The sequence below is a fragment of the Lycium barbarum genome, chromosome 9 (genome assembly GCF_019175385.1).
Source record: "Lycium barbarum isolate Lr01 chromosome 9, ASM1917538v2, whole genome shotgun sequence".
In the NCBI taxonomy this organism is placed as follows: Eukaryota; Viridiplantae; Streptophyta; class Magnoliopsida; order Solanales; family Solanaceae; genus Lycium; species Lycium barbarum.
The window spans coordinates 123,169,918-123,191,352 of NC_083345.1; the positions used below are offsets into that span (position 1 = coordinate 123,169,918).

The 21,435-nt window shown below is 34.2% G+C and overlaps 3 protein-coding genes and 1 pseudogene across 4 annotated transcripts; 3 read left to right on the forward strand and 1 right to left on the reverse strand.

The window, feature by feature from the left end:
- The first annotated feature begins 1,825 nt into the window (after positions 1-1,825).
- LOC132609822 (bifunctional adenosine 5'-phosphosulfate phosphorylase/adenylylsulfatase HINT4) lies at positions 1,826-11,537 on the forward strand. 2 transcript variants are annotated; one of them, XM_060323984.1, is made up of 7 exons: positions 1,826-2,042; positions 2,653-2,699; positions 3,514-3,590; positions 3,702-3,768; positions 4,569-4,646; positions 4,766-4,916; positions 11,479-11,537. In XM_060323984.1, exons 1-6 carry the CDS (start codon positions 1,950-1,952, stop codon positions 4,881-4,883), a joined length of 480 nt encoding a protein of 159 aa, XP_060179967.1. In that variant the 5' UTR covers positions 1,826-1,949; the 3' UTR covers positions 4,884-4,916; positions 11,479-11,537. The 2 variants fall into 2 exon arrangements, with proteins under 2 accessions (XP_060179967.1, XP_060179965.1); XM_060323982.1 differs by lacking the exon at positions 11,479-11,537 and having other exon boundaries at positions 1,827-2,042; positions 4,766-5,063.
- LOC132609820 (NADPH-dependent aldehyde reductase-like protein, chloroplastic) lies at positions 5,155-6,947 on the reverse strand (annotated as a pseudogene).
- Positions 10,825-15,836, forward strand: LOC132609821 (vesicle-associated protein 1-2-like). Its single transcript, XM_060323981.1, has 8 exons — positions 10,825-11,105; positions 11,479-11,549; positions 11,653-11,734; positions 12,360-12,475; positions 13,259-13,414; positions 13,496-13,537; positions 14,463-14,540; positions 15,374-15,836. Exons 1-8 carry the CDS (start codon positions 11,048-11,050, stop codon positions 15,482-15,484), a joined length of 714 nt encoding a protein of 237 aa, XP_060179964.1. The 5' UTR covers positions 10,825-11,047; the 3' UTR covers positions 15,485-15,836.
- A 1,444-nt stretch (positions 15,837-17,280) lies between these two features.
- Positions 17,281-20,670, forward strand: LOC132609823 (autophagy-related protein 8f). The gene is made up of 6 exons (XM_060323985.1): positions 17,281-17,423; positions 18,082-18,130; positions 18,249-18,304; positions 19,375-19,427; positions 19,907-20,025; positions 20,335-20,670. The coding sequence occupies exons 2-6, from the start codon at positions 18,094-18,096 to the stop codon at positions 20,430-20,432; spliced, it is 363 nt and encodes a 120-aa protein (XP_060179968.1). The 5' UTR covers positions 17,281-17,423; positions 18,082-18,093; the 3' UTR covers positions 20,433-20,670.
- Positions 20,671-21,435: the final 765 nt, after the last annotated feature.

Below are 21,435 nucleotides of genomic sequence, written 5' to 3' on the forward strand. Positions count from 1 at the left end.
TTGATACGCTATTTATGACAAAAATATTATATGAATACATATTTCATCATTAAAAGATTTCCCTTTGTTATTATACAAAGTGATTAAGCTCAGGATTTGACAATTAAATATAAAAAATTAGATTTTATGCATTTTGTTTTGCTTATAACAGCGAAATATTATTTAAATATCAATGTTGTTATAGGTGCATAACTGCAATTCGTTATAGCAGCCAAAAAATTTCAGACCCAACAATGCTGAGGTTTGACTGTATATAGTATTTGTATAATTAAGTATAAATTGTATACGGTAAAAACCGGATATATGCAAGACCGGTGAGACCGGGGATAGGAAGAAACAAGCATGAGTACGAAGTCTTTCCTTCGAACTGGTGGGATTCCAACAGGCGCAGTTGATCCGAGAAAAGGGAAGTAAATCTGTTTGGTCCGGTATTTTCAGACCAAACTCTGCATCAATGTTTGTCCGGTTTCTTCATGTCCAAATTGGTCGTGGCTGTTGGTCCGGTTAACCAGTTGCAGAGTTGCCACACGTCAAGACCGTTCGGTCACGTTGTGGTGACCATACGGGTGTCAGACCGTACGGTCCAACCTTATCCTTTTAGGGTTTCTATTACTCTAAAAAGGCTTTATGTTGTATGCAAGACCCATAAGGCAAAACTATAAATAGAAGGCATCTCCTTACTTTTAGAGGTTAGCTTTTTGAGATCAAAAACATTGTAATAGCAAATATATACAAAAACATTATCTCTTTCTCTTTAGTCCGAGTAAGTGGATCTTTGTGGTTTTAGCTTGTTCCTCTAACACCATTAGCTTAATCATCTATAGCAACGTATTCACTCAAGACATTAATATATATTCATATATACGTATCATAGCATGCAAATCCATAAACATTTCTCATAAACCCAAAATAGATTAAAGTTATCCACATATCCTATACCTCACCTACAAATTCAATTGATTACCAAAATCCGGGGTAAACATAAATATACAAAACTTATACATTTGTTGGCTATTTTGCAAACTAGATCACCCAAAGTTATTGGGCCGTAATTTTCCCATCTCAATATGTGGGCCAGGTCCAGTTTATAGAGATGGGCTGTATCCGAGCTTGTTTATTCTAAATCGGGTTAGTGCACAAACTCAGCCCAATTACCAAAGTTTAGTACTGGGAACGTTAATCGCGACTCCTCTCAACAAGTAGAGAACAAAAACTGGAGGGGCATTATCAGAATGTAGATTTTGCCAAATAGCTAGTAGCTCTTGCACCTCTCCACAAGGAAATTGGTTAAAAGGGATCTTTACAAAAATGAATAGGTATATGACCCTCGTGTGACCCTCTATATACATGAACGATTTTGATATAACACATAATGGATCTGTTATATTTTGTAGAGGGTCATTTAATCAATTCAACCCTCATTTACACTTTTGTCCCTATTTTGTGTTGGTCTTTAATTTTTGTCCCTCATAGCAAATACTCGCTATGTTCCAATTTATGTGATATAATTCGTATTTCGATAGTCAAATTTCTTTATTTTAATCGTGAATTCAGGCAAACAATCTTCAAGTTTTTTGTAAAATAATTTACATATTTAAAAACTATATAAAAAGTAAAAAAAAATTTTGTTTGACTCTCAAAAAACGAAAAATGTCACATAAATTGAGACGTAACTTTTTTGCAGCACATAAATATGTCACATCAAAATATCAGATAAGTTATGCCTTGCGTTTTAAAAGACGTATATCCCCGCTATACATAAGTTTGATTTTAAAGTCCCAAAATTAAAAAACCACCTTATTGACGGTCAAAAATTAAAGACAAGCCCATTTGAGTAACAAAACGTGCAATTTTAGTCGGGTTTGGCCCAATTACTAAAGTTGAGTACTGAGCACGTTAATGGCGGCTACTTCTGTCAATAAGCAAAGAAGAAAATCAAGAATGGCGGAATGATAGGAAGAATGACTGGAGGGGTATTATCGGAATGTATATTTTGCCAGATTGCAAATAGCTCTTCCTCCTCCACCACTCTCCTTCACTCCGTAACATCTCCTCTTTTTTTTTTTTTTTTTTTTTTTTTTTAAGAGATTTTTATACAAATACCGGTCGAATTCACTGTTTACTTTTCCTAGATGCAGTAATTTTACTTTTCTGGAGCTTTAAGAGATTTTTATATAAATACCGCTCGAATTCACTGTTTACTTTTCCTAGACGCAGTAATTTTAGTTTTCTGTAGCTTTAAGAGATTTTTATATAAATACAGCTCGAATTCACTGTTTACTTTTCCTAGAAGCAGTAATTTTACTTTTCTGTAGCTTTAAGAGATTTTTATATAAATACGATCGAATTCACTGTTTACTTTTCCTAGACGCAGTAATTTTAATTTTCTGTAGCTTTAAGAGTTTTTTATATAAATATTCGGTGAAATTTGTTTACTTTTTCCAACGGGTATACACACACGCAGTAATTTGACTTTTTTTTTGTAGCTTTAAGGGATTTTTATATAAATAGTCTGTTGAGTTTACTGTTTACTTTTTCTAGCCGGTATAAATTAATTATACACAGTTATTTACTGATTATAACATGGATTAGATTGAGTGGACGGTTATTTAGGTTAATTGTTCTAGCTTGCTTCTTTAATTGATTTTGCAGGATGATAAAGTCGTTGCGTTTCCCGATATTAATCCCTCTGCCTTCAGGTTCTTCAATTCTCATCAGTTTTTCATATTTTTCCTCTCTTTTTTTTTTCCACCTGAATTCAGATTTTATTTACTTATTTCGATGCTAAATTAGTTGAGGTCAGATTCATGAATTTTCAAATTGTAGTTTAACACTCCACAAAAAAGATCGTTTAGTTGTGACAGAGTTACCGGTATCTGTGCTGGTGGGAGGTAGATGTTATCCGTGGAATTAGTCGAGTTGCGCGCAAGCTGGCCCGATCACCAGTTACCACGGTTATCAAAAAAAGAAATTGTTTAGTAGTGGTATTTTTGCGTAGATTTACATGTTAATGAATTCCTTTTTTTTTTTTTTTCCTTTTTATGTCGAACATGGGATATATGAATATTAGCTAATGCCAGCGTGTTCGTAAAGGAACAATTAGATACACCATTTAGCTATACTAGAGTTCACTTTAGCAGGCTCAACTTCCAATTCTCAAGTTGATAAGATGATTCAGTTGGAGTGAAAGTCTTACTCTTTCCTATGCTCGTATCAAGTCAAACTAAGTCATCAGAATGGGACTATGAATCTTTTATGCCAAACTTAATAATGCTTGCCTTTTGTTTGGCTTATTGTTTTGGTCAACCACCTATTTTTAATCATGAAGTTAAAAATGATTTGCATATAGTTTTGTACAGCCGTATTCGTTCTCCATAAACTTTGAAATTTTCAGTCGTTATGTGAATATAAGTCATTTAAATACACTTCTGTCGATGCCGTAGAGTTTAAATGTGCGAAGCCCTTTGTAATTTTCTCCTGTTAATAAGTTTTTTGAACTCAAAATGTGGATAGGCATTACTTGGTAATTCCAAAACAGCACATTCCAACTGTCAAAAACCTTCAGAGAAGCCCAGAAGACTTCTCCTTAGGTAACTTAAACTTTTCGAATTCATACTTACCACATCATTTTCTTTTGGAATCCAGATGCTATTTTATTTCTCTGTATTTACAAATCTAACTTGCAGCTTCTTTTCTTACAGTGAGTCACATGTTAGATGTGGGAAAGAGCCTATTACATAGGGATGCACCTCAGTCCAAGCATTACAGGTAGTTTCTTCTAAACACACACAAAGAAAGGAGGAGTTGCATCTTCATTTGCTCTACCGTTATTCTATAATTTGTAGTAGTAACTATGTTGCTTGGATTCGGGTGCGGGTCTATAGTATTGAACTAAAGCTAATAAATGTTAATTCTTTATAAACACCTAATATGTTATTCATAAGATATCTCGTGAAATAGCATAGCATTCTCGTACTTTTCTATAACTATATATATATGTGACGTAAACCTACAAAATCAAATCAAATACCCAATCATTCTATCCTTCTTGGTCATTGATATAGTCAAAGTAACCAAGATGAGTTCACCGAATCCGGTGTAGATCCCACTCCCACACCCATGTCGTGTCGACACGGGTGCGGCAAGGATTTTGAAGAGTCCGCGCAATGTAGGTAGTAACATAACCAAACCTAATACTCCTGAAATTTTTCCTTCAATCACTCTGGAGAATAAATGCTGGGACCTAAAGCAGTTCTTAATCCAGTGACTTGAGGAACTTGTTTTACGATTCTAGCTTTCTGCTTAATTATCTTTTTTCTTATTGTCTGGCGCTTATATTGAATTAAGGGCCAATCAACAGAAGCTTCTATGGATGAAGAAATACATTTTACAATCTTAAGCCGCTAGTTATAAGTACTGACTTGAAGCTACAATAGAGAAGACAGCTGCGACAATGTAGTTAATTTCTCTAGCTTACAAGTCATTAACTATATATTTCAGGATTCTTAACATAAAAACTTACATTTGGAGTAGGAGTCCTTTTCACAAATATTTTTCCATTATCTCAGATTTGGCTTCCATCAGCCTCCATTCAACAGTGTTGATCACCTCCACCTCCACTGCTTAGCACTTCCTTATACTCCAAGGTAACCTTTTCTCTACATGCTTAGACTTCCTTCGATACTCTAGAATATTACCTTTTTGAAAGCTTTGAAATTCTTGGAAGTATTGTATTTCCCTTTTCTAATTTTAAGGCATTGAACAGCTCGAGGTTTATAAAATACGCATCATTGGGGCCACTTGGTGGATTTATTGAAGTTGAAAAGCTATTGGAGAGAATAAAGCCACGAATTCCTCATCCCTCTCAATGTAATTGTCTGTGAATCAGTTGGTTTCTAATTAAAATTGGCAAAAGTGTAAGTAATCTGCTAACTATTCTTCTCAATATATACATGTGTAAAATTCTGTCATTGACCTTGAGAATGATCTTGTTACAGAAACTTGACTATTTAATTATATTTCTTGATAAAAAAAAAAAAAATTGGATGCAAGGCTTTCTTGAAGTTGCACTCTCTATTTTCTTTCATGCCTCAGGTATCCATGCTCTGTACTGTTGTAAGAATGACATTCTCCTGGGAAGTGAAAAATGGCTTATCTGCATAATAATAATAATAATAATAATAATAATAATAATAATAATAATAATAACTGCCTTTTAATTGAGAGTGAACTCAAAAGTTTCTGTCCTGTGGTGTGTTGCTTACTGGCTTTTGGTTGCAGCATGGGATTTGACCTTTTTTAGTACTGAACTTTCAGTTTTTCTCCTTTTACGCATGCAATTAGTCAGCATGTGTTACATTTCACAAGTAAATGATGAGATGTCTACATGGATTTGGGTCCATTAGCATTGTTCAAAATAAATCGCAAATATGTGTCATTTCAAATTGGTGCTGCTTGCCCTTAGTGCTGGGAGAAATTAAAAAAACTGAAAACACTTTACTTGTTCAGAAGGGATATTTTCTGCTAGCATTCCCTATCACTAGCTTTATCTGTTTTTCCTTGTATTTTTTATTATTACTTTAAGATGTAGAACACCTATTAGATGCTTATTGGTGTTCAGTCTTGGCGGCAGCGGTATCTACCTGAGACCAATTATAGCTAGTAGCCTAGTACTATTAGGGGTCATTTGGTAGGATGTATTAGACATGTATTAGCCAGTTGATAAGAAATAATCTCAGCATAACTAATCTCAGCATAATTAATCCCTGCATTACTAATACACCATATTCAGCACTATTCTTATACACCCTACCAAACGACCCCTTAGAAACCCATGTTTATCATTAGCAAATAAGGCATGAAAAAAGAAAATTCTACTAGGAAATACACAAGTAACTCAGATGTAGCCTCCATTGACACGAATGATCTGTCCATTCACCCATTCAGAAGTGTCGCCGGCCAAAAACCCAACCACCGGTGTTACATCCTCTGACTGACCAAGTCTTCCATGTGGGCACTCATCAATCACCTTCTTTACCATCTCCTCCGTTTGCCCATCGAAAAACATATCTGTCGCTATCGGTCTTGGCGCCACACAATTCGCCATTATACCCGTCCCTTTCAGTTCCTTAGCCAGTATCTTCACCATTGCTTCCACAGCTGCCTTTGAAGCCGTGTACGCCCCATTCCCAGGCCTAAACGACGCAGCTGCAGAAGATGTTACGCATATAATCCATCCCCCGCCAGGCCCGCCTTTGATCATCCTGTTGGCGGCTTCCTTACAGCATATGAAAGCCCCACGTGTGTTAACGCTAAAAGTCCTGTCAAAATCTCAAGGGTTGTGTTCATGACCTTTGGGTGCTTGGCGTCACACACACCCGCGGAGTTGACTAAGATGTTGACAGGAGATTGAAAGGCTGATTCCGCTGCATTGAAGAGGGACTTTACTTCGTCTGGATCGGAGATATTGGCTTTGACAGCGATGGCTGAACTATTGAAGTAGTTAGAGTTGATTTGAGATACAATGTTGTTGGCTTGAGTACTGGAGTTTGAGGAGGTATAGTTGATGGCGAGTTTAGCACCAAGAGAGGCTAAATGAAGTGCAATCGCTTTTCCTATGCCGCGTGAAAAGCCGGTAACGATGGCTACACCATCTTGGAGTGGCAAATTGTTCGCTCATGAATGGACGTGTTTTCGTTTAATTCCGCCATGACTGAAGAAATTAAAGCTTTGAAATACAAGGGAAGATGAAGAGATAATTTGCTGATATATATATATATATATATATATATATTGAGGTTGACTAGTATAACTAATCCCAATGAAATTGTAGGTAACAAATACTTGGATTTTGAATGGTAAGGGCTTGAAAAGGGAATTATAAAAGGATTTGATGGAGCTGAAAATCTGATTCTTTGGGAAGATTTGATAAGGATCTGCATTTCCTTATAAAAAAGATTTGATAAGGAAATGCAAATCTTATTCATGTGAGGTTAATAACATGTATCGTAAATTTATCACCACTCTAATAGAGTAATAGTACTATTATAGCCTAAAGTATTTTCTAATACATTTTTATTAACTTCCAACCACTTCCCTCCCAAGCTTGATTGTGGCGGCAAAGTTTCAAGATTGTGAACCAGCTTTAGAGCAATAAGTCATGTTCTGAGCATTAGGTTCCTAATTATAAAGCCGTAGTATTACTTCATCCGAAAATAAGTATCGCTTTCGCAAAAGAAATTTTTCGCAAAATAAGTGTTGCTTTAAGAATTCAAGACAAAAAATAGTTAGTGTGTCCAACTATACCCTTATATTAAAGTACTACTTCTTCTTAATAGTGTTTAATTCTCAAGAAACATCTAATAAATTGGGGGTACTTAGTAAACTATACCTTGTATTTTGTTATTCTTCTTAATGGGCATGAAATGAGCTAAAGAGACACGTATTTGGGAGTTGGGACGAGGGAGTAGCTTCCTGTTCTAAGCTTTTGTTTTCTTTTAGTATCGTTGGACTGAACTTGTGGTCGAATTCACTTGATGTTTAAGAAGAAAAAGTTAGAAAGGAGGCAGCCAAAGGAAGCAAGTTTAGTGAACTCACTTTGTGCCTTTGTATTAGGGGAAGTCTCATTGATAGAAGTGGTGCTTTCGTGGTCGTTTATTACAGATTGTGCACATCCTTTCTTCGTGCAACATAACATACCTAAATCTCATTCAACCCAATTCTTTCCAATACAACTCTGTCAGGATTATTAGGTCGTATACTTGTTAGTTGTTATCCATCCTACAAGTAACTTCTTATGAATGTGATCGACCACTGCTAGTCATTTAGTATATGATGCCAAACTACTTCTGCCATGATAAAGATTGATTCAAGTAGCATCAAAATGTTGTCTCTGAAGTAGGTTTCCACTGTGATCAAGTTAGCAAAGACCAATAAACATTATGCTTATGTACTTGGCCAGTAGTAACACTCTACCATCGATCTCATAAGAAACTAGTTGTAAATGCCAGTCTCTCACATGTTCTTTCTTTCCTCTTTGTCTGATTTATTTAGCTGGTTGATGATGCCATTACGCGATTGCACCATTATGTATATACTCAAATTCATGACATGAAGCCTAGTTTTGAAATAGGTTTTGAAGTGTCCTTGGTGTAGTATTCATCATGGGAGTTGTCTATCACAGCTTGCTCTATTAATCTGCAAGAATGTCACTGACTAGTCCAGTACCACCTTGAATGAAGTACACCCGTAAAATTATTTCTACAAAGCCAAGTTTTGTGTTTTAGTAGTAAGAGTGCAACATATGATGTGTGGGTTAAGTGCAAGTAACTGGTTCTGACTCTGCTGCGTACAAGAACCTCGCATTTAAGTGGGGGAGGTTAGAGAGACAGTTATCTACCTAGGTTCCAACCACGTGTGATTAATTGTTAGTTTCATATCTTGATAAACGTAAAGAATAGTTGAAAATGATGCAGCCCCAGAATGAATGTCTTGCTCGTAATTTGTTGGATTATGGTATGGGAGTGCATGATGAAACCTGCACACCACCTATTCTCTGATGGAGGATTGAGTCGAAAGGTTTTGGTTACCTAAGTTATGTGGATCATTATTTGTTTGTAAAAATTCACGGAGTACTCTATTTAATGTGTACTTTCTTTTAAATTATTTTTGCGCATCTATCCACTTCGGGACATCTTAAAACCTGCGGTGTCTCAAGTTAGATTTGGCTGAAGTTTAGACATTTCAAAAATGGTGCATGAATTGCCTGAAGTTCAGGCAACAATGACTGAACTTCAGTCACATATTCCTAAATTCAAAGTTTATTGAACTGTTCATAGTTTAAACTCCGATGTGCCTTAATATATCATCAAGTAAATCGGTTATTAAGTTGTCCAGGACAAAAATATACCATAATATAACTTACTGTTTTCGCTATCAAACTAATCTTCTAATCGTAAGATCTTCCACAGTCACTAATATAATATTATAATATATTGACATTTTAAATTTTGTGTCCCAGTATCTTCACATAAAATGCGATGGAGGGTGTCCATGACTAGCTTCATTGATATGACTATGTTCTAACAAACATTTCATTAAATAGCTTTAATGTTTTAATAGCTTTAATCTTTTTCTTACATTAAATTCTGATTACTTATTAGTTATTACATTCAAATGTTCTGTATTTATTCAACTTGGTGATAAGAACTGTGGCATAAATTCAATTTCATATCTACGGACAAGTGAAAACCTTCGTTGCACTAAAATTCATTTGGTGTCACTTGCCAACTAAAAAGGAGAACAAATGAAATGAAAACGTAGGATTTGTTGTTAGTGTTGTTAGTAGAAAAGAAAATGGTGTTACGTGTGTAACAATGTCACATTACTTAAATCATAATCCTCACTTTTATTTTGCACGTTTCGCTTCTCGAGAGTCAAACTATACAGACTTTCACTCAAATTTTAAGATGTATTCTTTCATCATATTAATATGAGAATAATTGTAAATTATAGTATTTTTCGTATAGTTTTTGAATATCTATAGTTAAATTAAAATATGAAATTAATCTAATTTAATTTAACTCTGGAAATTAGTCAAATTGACTTTCGAGAAGCGAAACTTGACAAATAAAAGTGAACGAAGGGAGTAAATGATACTTTAATTGACTTAAAATATTAACATGATACTAAATAAGTAATTGTCCAAATTTCATTTGAACTGTAAGACCTCAGAACTTATTTGAGATTTTTATTTATTTTATTTCTTTTTTGACAAGAAACATAAGGGCCAAGACTTAATTACGACATAGTTAGACCAGTGAGACACTAGAGTTAAATCCAATGACCAACTAATAATAATTTTTTCAGACAAACATCAAGGAGAAAAAGTGAAAAAGAGACTGCAATCAATAAATTATGCTAAGCAGAATCTTTTCTCAAAAAGCTTTCTCGACTTTTCCATGCAAAAGAAGATATTTCTATACATTGACAATACAACACAATAATAGTCGGTGTAATTCTATAGGTGAAATTTGGAGATAATAGAATGTACGCAGACTCATCCTTACCTTCATGGAATAAAGAGACTCTTTCTTATAGCACTCCATAACAATCGAAAGGAGTATCTTGTAAAAATAGGCATACTTTTTTATTTAATGCGGGTGCTACATTATAGATTACTTGGTAGTACTCCGTTGCTTCACTTTATTATTGTTTTAGTTTGATTAGATACGGAGCGTATGAGAATAGATATGCAAAACATTATAATGTTATAAAATCTTATAGTCTTAAAATATCATATAGAAATTAAAATGTTACCAAATATAAAAAGAGACACCCTCTTTAAAATAGACTTAAAAAAATAAATAATAAGACACGTTAATTGAATAAAGAGGGCTATAGAATATCATTATGTTTACAAATAATATGAACTCGCTAGGAATATATACTTAATTTTTTCACAACCATGAACTAGCTTGCACACATCTTAACTAATTTCACAAATATGTACTACCTCTCACTAACAAAAGTAGTTGAGTGATTTTGCCATCTAAGACTTGAATAAATGGGGCGAAGTTCCCTAATATTTTAAGGCCAACACATTCGGTGATCTAGTGTACAAAATAGCCAGCAAATATATGTGTTTTATATATTTTTACTTAAATATACATATATTATACGTATATTCTACGTAATATACATATCAGTATAAATTTCAGATACACAAATTTCGTATATTTGGTCTATCACCGTAATTAAGTTTGGCTGAAAATATATATGCCTAAGTTTCTCATTTTTTTATCTTCACCGTTTGAACCTGAGACAAATATATATTTATATTATATTTATACAAATTTGATTCTTATAATAAGTGCAACACAATATAATTTGCCATTGAAGAGAGAGAATTTTGAAAATTGAGACATATACGGATCACCTCCAAACTCTGTAATCAGTAAAGGAACAAAAAAAACAAATCAAAATTTTCCTTTTTCTAATTCACTTTCTGAACCAAAAATAAAAAAATAGTAAAAAAGAGAAGAGAGAAATGAGCAATGCAGAACCAGAACTTCTCACCATCAATCCCCTTGAGCTCAAATTCCCATGTAAAAATATTATCCTTTTTTCCTCTCTGTTTTTTTTTTTTTCATTTTTATATATTCTGTCACAATGTACGTGACACTTTTCGTTTCTCGAGATTTAATTGCATGAACTTTGGCAAATTGATACAAGATGAGTTGTGACGTATAGTACTTTTGATGTAGTTTCAAATATATAAATTTCAATTTTAAAATATTGAGTTAATCTAATCCAATTTAGCTTTAAAGTTTAATCAAATTAATCATCGAAAAATGAAAAATATCACATAAATTGGGACGGAGAGAGTAATGTTTTTTTATTTTATGTTGACATCAATTTGTTGTGTTTTTTTTTTTTTTTTTCTGTTTTTGTGTAATGGGGTTCTTGATTTGATCACAGTTGAGCTGAAGAAGCAGATTTCATGTTCCCTTCAATTGTCAAATAAAACTGAAAATCACGTTGCTTTCAAGGTGCATTTTCTTTCCCAAATTTATAATTATGAATTTGAATTTTGTCTTCTTTTTTTTTTTAATATATATATATACACATATAAATTTTGATTTTTTTTTCCAGGTTAAAACGACGAATCCCAAGAAGTATTGTGTTCGTCCAAACACAGGCATTGTTTTGCCTCGATCCACTTGTGATGTCATCGGTATGCACATAATCTTTTGTAACGAGGGGTATATTTGCTCTAAATCGCAAAGTTAATACGTATATTTGCACCTTTGCACTTTTATCTATATTTAACTTAAGAGTCCAAAGTTCTCTTTTTTTTCTTAAACTATATGTTCAGTTAGATAATGACAAATAGATTAGGATGGAGGGAGTATTTGGAATAATCTCGTGCTCGGTATAAATATAGTAAGTAGAAAGGTAGGTGAAAGAAGAAGAAAAGGAAGTCATTTATGGTCTTTTGAACTCTAAAGAACATTAGGTGATTTCTTCCCATCTGTTCAAGTCTTAGTGGGCAGAGTTACTCGGTACCTGTGCTGGTGGGAGATAATAGGTAACTCGTGGAATTAGTCGTGGTGCGTGCAGCTAGCCCGGACACCACTTTGAATCCGACAAAAAACTATGCCTTATGCCTGTGGAACGATGTATATGAATTCATATTGTCCATGTCACTCCATTTAAGCTCATCAGTGCAGCTTAAAAGTTAACTTGAACTTATACTTCATTGAATTGAGATATTATTTAGTACAAGTATTCATCCTGTCTGGTCCTTATTCAGCATCACATTATCAGTGTCATTGATATTAGTTTACAATTTTTGGTAGTAACAATGCAAGCACAGAAAGAGGCCCCTGCTGACATGCAATGCAAGGATAAGTTTCTACTTCAGAGTGTGGTTGCAAATGCTGTTACCAATCCAAAAGACATCACCCAAGAAATGGTAATTCATTCAAATGAGTGGAACTTTTTCTTTTCCTTGACCTTTTAATTTTGAGTATGTGAGGACAAGAAGAATATATCTTTGTTAAGAAAATGACAAAATGGTCCCTTATCTTTAGTTGTAGATCCAAAATAGTCTCTTAAGTATCAACTGAACAGTTTTAGTCCTTTAAGTTTTCAAAAAAGTGAGCACTTCTGGTCTCTGTTGGATATTCACCAAAATTGGGTTGTAACTGAACCTTCTGTTGGATATTCACCAAAATTTGGTTGTAACTGAACCGGAACTGTGAAAATATAAAATATGTAACAGGAACTCACATTTGGAACTACACTTTTTGACGTTTATGTTATTTTGGTCTATTTCAAGGTCTGGTGCAACTTTTTGAGTTGCAATTTCTGTTATATTTGGTCTAGTTTTTGGTTTCTGGTGTAGTTTTTTGTGCTGCGGTTTCTGTGATTTTGACGGAAATTTCTAGCATTTCTTTTTCACAGTTCTGCTTAAATTTAGCAATAAGAGTTCAGTAAATATCTGACGCAAATCAAAACTACTCACTTTTGGCAAACTTAAAGGACTAAAACTGTGCAGGTGATACTTAATGGACTAATTTGAACCTAATACCCAAAGATAAGGGACCATTTTTGTCATTTTCTATCATATTTAACTTACCCTACCGAAATGTTTAAATTTAAAAATGAATGATAAAAGAGTGGATCATGTTTTAGTCGTTGTTGTCGTTACACAACTATTTTAAGGGTAGTGAAGTTTGTTGATCTCTTTGTATAGTTCAATAAGGAGCCTGGACGCATTGTAGAAGAGTGCAAATTGAGAGTGATTTATCTTCCCCCGCCACAACCACCATCCCCCGTGGCAGAAGGATCAGAAGAAGGTTCTTCACCGAGACAGTCCTTGACAGAGAATGACCAACAAAATGGTTCTGAGGTTCGTTTATTTGTTGTTTATGGTCATTTAATGATTTTGTGGAAACTTTAATTTTCATGCCATATCAATGTTACTCTGCAGCTTACACGAACATTCCTTGAAACTCATGACAAATCTTCAGAGGTGAAATTTCTACTACAATTCCATACTATACTTAACATGTGTTTGTGTGTCTTTGTTTACTTATGTTCCTACTCCCTCCATCCCATTTTTTATTATTGTGTTTGACTTGATATAGAGTTTGAGATAAAAAAAACTTTTAAAACTTGTGGTCTGAAACATGTAGACATTTGTGTGGCTGTAAAATCAATGCCATTAAGGTAAAATGGAAAGTTAAAAGTTAAATCATTTCTAAATATAGAAAGGTGCCCTTTTTTTTTTTTGGACAACCTAAAAAGAAACGTGTGTCACGTAACTTGGGACCAAGGGAGTATTACTTATCAATAGAAAAGTTTGCTTATGTCCTACTAAGTCAATAATACATGTGTTGTATCATAGTTTTATGTATGAGTACCAGATTTTCTTTATGTTCTATACCTGTGTGTATCTATGCATTTTACTCTGGCATGCACATGTACACGTCTCCTGTGTGTTGCTTGTTATTGTGAGTTATAAGGCGTCTTCATGGTTACTCTTTTGTATTATTTGGAAAGAATCAAGATTTCTTTCCTATGTCTTTGAGAAGTTTCTGAATGACCTAATGATATCATAGATTTTGTTATCATAAGAAGAAGTGTAAATAAATTAGCAGGTAGGTACATACACTGAAAACAACACGAGTTATCTGTCCATGCTGGTGTATCATTGGAATCGTATCAAATTTAACATATGAGATTGATCATAAGGAATGTTGTAGTTTCCATATCCCCACTATATTCAAAAAATGCGGCGGACAAGGTTAATAAACATTTTAATCTTTGATATCGTTCGAATAAGTTTTGTTCTACTTTTTTCAGCAAATCAAGGATATAGATGATTTTATAAATATGTTTGAAAGGAGATAAGAGTTTATTTGGTCTACATGGCTAATGTGGACGTGTTATTTCAGGCAAAGTCAGTCATTTACAGATTGACGGAGGAGAAAGCTGGTGCTCTACATCAGAGCAACAGACTTCGTCAAGAATTGGTAAGGCTAACGTTACTTTCTTTGATTGATTCTCCTGTCTCCCAGAACTCCAATACCTGTTGAAAGACCAAGAGATTTGCCATATCTATTCTTCGGCAATCCAGAGACAAAACTATGGTTATCTCGTCCCACTCTACAGCGGTATCTGAACTGGCTGTAAGGGCTGCTCTCGGAACCGGTCCTTTTTAAAAATCTAAAAAAGAAAATCCCTCTTTTGTAAATTATTTTGAACCTCACCTTTTCATATTATTCCATCTAGAGAAATCTAAATGGACAAGTTGTTTAGGCCAATGGATCTCCAATAGGAAAATCGTATCCTAGCTCTGTGGCTAGTCTGCACTCTTTGGTAGCAATTCTGTATGCAAGTTCCTCTGCTTGCCGTTGTTTCTGTCCTCCTTTTACCCTGAATAGTCGACTTATTCTTGTGATTTAAGTGATAGTCAGTTGAACTTACATACACAAACAACAACAATTACCATGCCTCCACCAAACTAGTTATGATATTCTGTAGACTAGTTTTATGCTAGTTTTACGCTGGCTATCAACCTACTGTAGTTCCTATATTCGGGATTGGGACCGGAAATGTGAGCAAGCCGACACAAATGGAATTGTCAGCTGAACTTGCATAAACAGTCAAATAATTTAGGTCAAGAGCTATGTTGCTCAAACTCTCCAAAAAATGATGTCACGCCTGTGTCGTATCCTCCAAAATTGAACTACTTTCGCAGGATCCGAGATGCACCCGTTGACATTTTTTTTTAAGAGTCCGACCAGCGTGTGTTAACAGTAGTGGTATCTTTTAATTACAATGACTTCTGAAACTCTATCTGTAGGAACTTCTGAGGCGTGATATCAGTAAAAGTCGCAGCGGTGGCGTTTCCTTCATGTTTGTCATCATTGTTGGCTTGTTCGGTGTAACTTTGGGCTACATTCTCAAAAGTTAATGAGCAGTCAATGAGATTTTCAATTAAATTGTTTGTTTCTCAATCTCAGAGAAGCATTGAGGAGAAAAAAGAGAGACGGGCCAATGATTGATACAATAGTGATTTTGTCTTGGTTTAGCTGCACTCTTTAGTAGGATAAGGTTGTCTAGCTGGTCTTTGATTTGCCTGAAATCTCTCTGTTAACTCACCAAGGATTATTGATGATAATTCTAGCTTGAAAAGATGTCCTATGAAATTTTGTATCTACTGGATAAAGTAGTCTAATCTTCTTTTCTTGTTGTGAAGATCAGGGAGGAATATGCACCATATGGCTTTTTTTGAGGCCACTATTTAAATTGTCTCCTTTGGGCTATATTTGGCCTTTAAAAGTAGTGGTTGACTTACGCAAATTTCCTTCCTTTCAAGGCCACTATTTCGATTTTTTTCCTATTTTTAGAAGTTGCAAATATATCCTTGAGATATTACCCTTTCAGACAACCTTAGACTCGGGTCTAATGTTTGCTAATATTGTAGTCAAAATATTAGATTTTCGTCTAACAGAAACTCAAAAAAATTTTGGATCGTGGTTTAATATTTTCTCATAAAACTTTCAGTTTGTTGAAAAGAGATATTTAGATAAGTTGCAACAGAAATAACAAGTGGACTAGTTACTAAACAATTGCCTCTAAAAGAAACATGGCAAAAAGTTCACAAAATTAGTTGGATGATTCTTTACACTGAAAATCCAGTGGTTTTTTTTGGGTTTGCTTACTTTAGTATATCATTGAGTACTTTAATCCTGAAATTGTTTCTCTTGTAAATCTGTTAATGCTTAAATTTCAATGGTGGTGTAATAATGCAAAAGTATGATGGTGAAAGATATTCTCAAATTGATACAGGGTATATCCTCTTTTATCCTATGGCAACACTCTTGCGTGCGATGAGCACATTCATGTAAAGAAGCTTTATAACGATGTGCGGGTCCATTTACGTAGGTCTCGATTAATATTTGTTATTTCCACCAATATAAGTTTGAATTGGGATGAAACTATCTATTATTTTTATCGCGTTGCGTTTTAAATCTGAAATCTTATGGTAACCGGAAAAAAAAATCGCATAGTTAAAAGGAGAGCACAAATGAAAATGTACTTATTCTCATCCTATTGTTACACCAAACAATATTAATTTATCATCATCAACGAGGAAAATTATATTGTATATTAAATGACCATGATTAAAAAATAAAAATATATCTTCAAATATGTATCAATGTAATTATTAATTTGATGTAAACATTGAGTTCCTATCAAATTTGACTACTTCATTGTCCACTCAGAGCCAGCTCCAAAATTTCCATTTTTTTCTTCTTCCTAAAATCTTTAAAGTTTTGTGAAATACAAACATAGACAAAAATAATCCAAATTTCAAGGGGCAATTTACAAGATTGTCCTTTGTTGGGGGTGGTCTTTAATTTTTGCTCCTCAAATTGGTGATCTTTAACTTTTGCCGTTCACTAAAAATCTCTTGATTTCAAATTCGAATCCCGCTTAGTCAAAATTTTTTAAAAAAATTTCAAGATAGAGTTTAGATTCGCATGACAGAACTTTGCAAATATTTGCCTTGCGAATCTAAACATTTATCTTGTAATTTTTTATTTTATTAAGCTAAAATTCGAACCACAATTTCAAAATATTAAGCCACGGACAAAACTTTTATCCTTGAAGCCCACGTCTGCTCATATCTCCAAGCAACCACAAACAATAATTCCCAAAATATAATACACTAATAAAAAACTAAAAAAGAATTTGGATAATGATAAAATATTAGGCTACGTACATTATTATTTATACATAGAGTGCTAAGACAAAACAAAGCAAAAGCAAAGATAATCATTCAATTCAATCAACCTACTACAACAATCTTCTTTATCTTTCTTGTTCAATCATTCTTCAGAAAAAAAGGTGTAATCTTTACTCTCTTTTGATCAATATAATATAATACATCTTTCTTTTCTCAATTCTTTTTGTATGGAATTCAAGATTATAGGTTTATGAATTGATTGTTTTTTTTTGTTTTTTTTTTTGAAGCAGTAGAATCAATTTTGATGGTCTTATTAGCTTTATATCAGTTTATTGTTTCCCCCAAGTTTTAAGTTTTTTTTTTTTAAATAAAAAATAAAATAGCATTTGATGGTCTTATTAGTTTTTATCCCAAGTTTATTTGGTAAAGGGTATGTCAATTTAACAAAAAAATGTAACCTTTGTTTGTTTTTCTAAAGCAGCAGAATTAAAGTTGATGGTCTTGCTAGCTTTATATCAGTTTAATCTTTTGCCTAAGTTATTAGGATATGTTAATGTTAAATTTCTGTTTTGTAAGAAAATATGGGTTATGGTGGTTTTTTTTTTTTTTTTTGTTGAAGAAAGAGAATTAGAAAGTTGATGGTCTTATTAGTTTTATATCAGTTTAATCTTTTGGCAAGATTTTAGGATATGTTAAATCTTGATTTCTGTTTTGTAAGGTAATATAGGTTGTAGTGTTTTTTGTTGTTGAAGAAATTAGCTTTATTTGGTATGTTAGTTTAACATAAGGATTTGTGCCTTTTTTTTATGGTTGAATTCAGGCAGATATATATGGCAAAGAGTTCATTCAAGCAAGAACATGATCTTGGTTTGTATTGAAATTCTGTTTTATTATTCTTTGTATCAATCTTTTTTTTTTTTTTTCCCTGAAAAATATGGTTGGTGTTATTATTGGTTTCTGACGCTGTGTGTCCAATGCTGTACAGAGAAAAGGCGTGCAGAAGCTTCTAGGATTAGGGAAAAATACCAAGATAGGATTCCGGTGAGAATTAAGTTTTCATTGGAATTGCATTGAATATGGAGATTTGTTTTTGTTTGCTAGTTGCTTGCTTCAATGTGAATGTAATTATCTAAGCGATTTCACTGAAAACAGCATTTTGAATAGTTACCATAAAAAAATGAAAAGGATGTTGTTTATGCTTAGGTTTTTTTTTATTTTTTTTTATTTTTTATTGTTGTATGACATGGGAACCCGCAACCGCTACCCTTCGGGTGCGCACAGGGTAAACTCAGCTCCTGTTCTGCACTAGGCAAGCCCTGTGCAACGAGCTCGACCCAGAAGGCAAATCCCCGGCTGTTGTAGGCAGGGGATTTCGAACTTGAGACCTCCATTATGATGAAAGCCCCATGCTCAACCAACTGAGCCGCCCTTGCGGGTTTATGCTTGGTATTTTTTAATGGTGTTGAGTCATTGGGAAGGGTAAATGCTAATCTTCTAACGCACAGAATGTATTATAGGTGACTTTATCTTGAGAGGCAAGCTTGGTTGCTGGCATTTTAAGAATTTCATACCTTTTCCACTTTGGTTTGACTTTTCTTTTCTTGTTTTTATATTAATAGACTTTGCTGTTCTATGTTATTCAACATTGTCTGAATAAACCTAGATAGGATAATGGTATATTGATGAAAGGGTGGGATGATCATTTCTGCTAACATGGGAAAATCAACTAAAGTATCTATGAGGGCTTACATCTCTCATTGTATTTATGTGGTATTTATTTTGAGATTGTCATGGAATGTCGTCAGTAAAGTATTTTTGAGGATTTATATCTCTCATAGATGTTTGATTTGATATATCTACCTGCGTTCGACCGGACATACCTACATGTGCTTCGATCAATCCAGTGTCAGTGTTCAGCTATCATTTTGGTTTTCTTGTTGACCAATGTGTGAAAGTTGATGCATTACAAAATTACATGATCATCACTGTTAAGAATTTGTCTCAAGAGAAACAAGTGTTGCTGCTTTAATATTTCATTCTCTTTGGGTAACTTGTGGCTAATGTCTCCAGTATTCTCCCCACCTTCTGTTGACTTGTCTTATGTTGTGCAGGTGATAGTTGAAAAGGCTGAAAGGAGTGACATTCCCAACATTGACAAGAAAAAGTGAGCGCTCATCAATTATTAGTAGTAATATTTTCTCTTGTTATATAGATCTAAACCCTACATTGTGCTGGAAATGTTTGTTCTATTTTTTTTTTCTAAAAAGTTACGTGCTCCTTTTCATGTGTACATTCGCTTCCTCCTTGGCAAATGACCTCCTCCTACCTTATGTATTTTTATTTTGCCCCGTAGAATTAGGCTATGCTTGGTAGCATTCATGTAATTCTTTAAGATAACCTATCATAAACACCGGTTTGGCTAAATATATACGTCTATACTTATGTTGCTCAGACTCTTCAAATATGTTGGTGCACCTGTGTCGAATCCTCTAAAAATGCACTTTTTGGTGGATCCGCCAAGCACCGGTTGACAATTTTGAAGAGTTCAAGCAGCATAGTAACAAACTAATGCTATAGAATATGCATCTGGGTTGTTACTAGAAAAAAGCTTATTATTCATGTTTCCTAATTGACAAATTGCAGGTATCTTGTCCCAGCCGACTTGACAGTAGGCCAATTTGTGTATGTCATTCGCAAAAGGATTAAATTGAGTGCAGAAAAGGCAATTTTTATATTCGTCGACAATGTCCTACCACCAACAGGTGAGTGCTACTACTATATTGGTTTATTGAGGTTGCAAAAGCAATAGCAAGGGTGTGAACGATAGGTACAATCTCTCCACTCTTAACTAGAGGCCTCGGGTTTAATCCCTAAAAATGAAGAACAATGGACTGCTTGATCCCCTTTAGTGGGCCTACCCTGCAGGAATCATAATTAGTCGGAATGAGTTTTGGGTATCTACAAATCTAAGGAGCCGTTTGGATGGAGAAATTTTTACCTTTTTTTTCAGTTTTTTTCCTTTCATAACATCGTTTGGTTATACATTTCGATTAATTTTTTGGTTTTGGCAGGTGCAATCATGTCTTCAGTCTATGATGAGAAGAAGGATGAAGACGGTTTCCTCTATGTTACCTACAGTGGAGAAAACACATTTGGGGACCTTAACTAGGTGTAGTTTTCACAACTCTGGGTCATTTGCTTAATGCTCTCATTTCCATTGTCCATCCACAATCGACATGCTAATATTCCACTTGCTGCTTCCATCTTATATAGGTTTTAGTAGTAAAAAGAAGTTGTGTACAGCTAATATCTATGTATAGTTCAAGAAAACCAAGTATCGGAATCTTCTGGCATGTGATGTTAATAAACAGTTGAATTCAATCTCATTGACAATGGTGTTATTATTCTGGATCAGCATCTTTAGTTAGTACATATTTGTTTACTGCAATATTTGGTTTGACTTTCAGAGTCGTTCGTTTATCATTCTTTGCAAGGTCGCTTTGAGACTGAGAACACCTATGAAACACTCTTACCCCTGCTAACCTGCTAGTCTGCAATGATAGGCTTAGCTGTATGCCGCTACCATTCGGTTGAGTGAAGTTCTTTCGGTCACTCTGCTCAGACAGTCTTCCCTTATCTTCCCTAATGTTTCATGTTTGATTCGGATAAATCGAGTTCTTTTCGATTGCTTACCTCAGGCAGTCTTCCCTTATCCTCCCAAACGTTTCATATTTGTTTTCAAGTCCAAATAGTGGAGGAGGTTTGCGGTAGGTTCATCTTCAATGTAGGGATAGTTTAGTTATAATGAATCTTCTGAATATTGAAGACTTGTGTAGAGGATTCGTGTAAACCTTAGCCAATTTAAATTTGAGATTGAGGATAGTTGATTAATTGATTGATAGTCACTTCCATTGCGTATTCCAGTTCATTTAAAATCTCTGTCAATTTCACAATCGGACATCATAATTAATATCACGATTTCGCCATCGAACTAAAGATTTATTACAAACTTAATTTATTTATTTTTTGTAACAAAAAGGTATACCAACTATCCTTATATCTCTCATAAAACGAATCTTGCCGAAAATCCCTCACGACACTGAAAATTACTTGTCACTGCCACATGACATAAAACTTGGTATTGATAAGATAATACCAAGGCGCAATTGCAT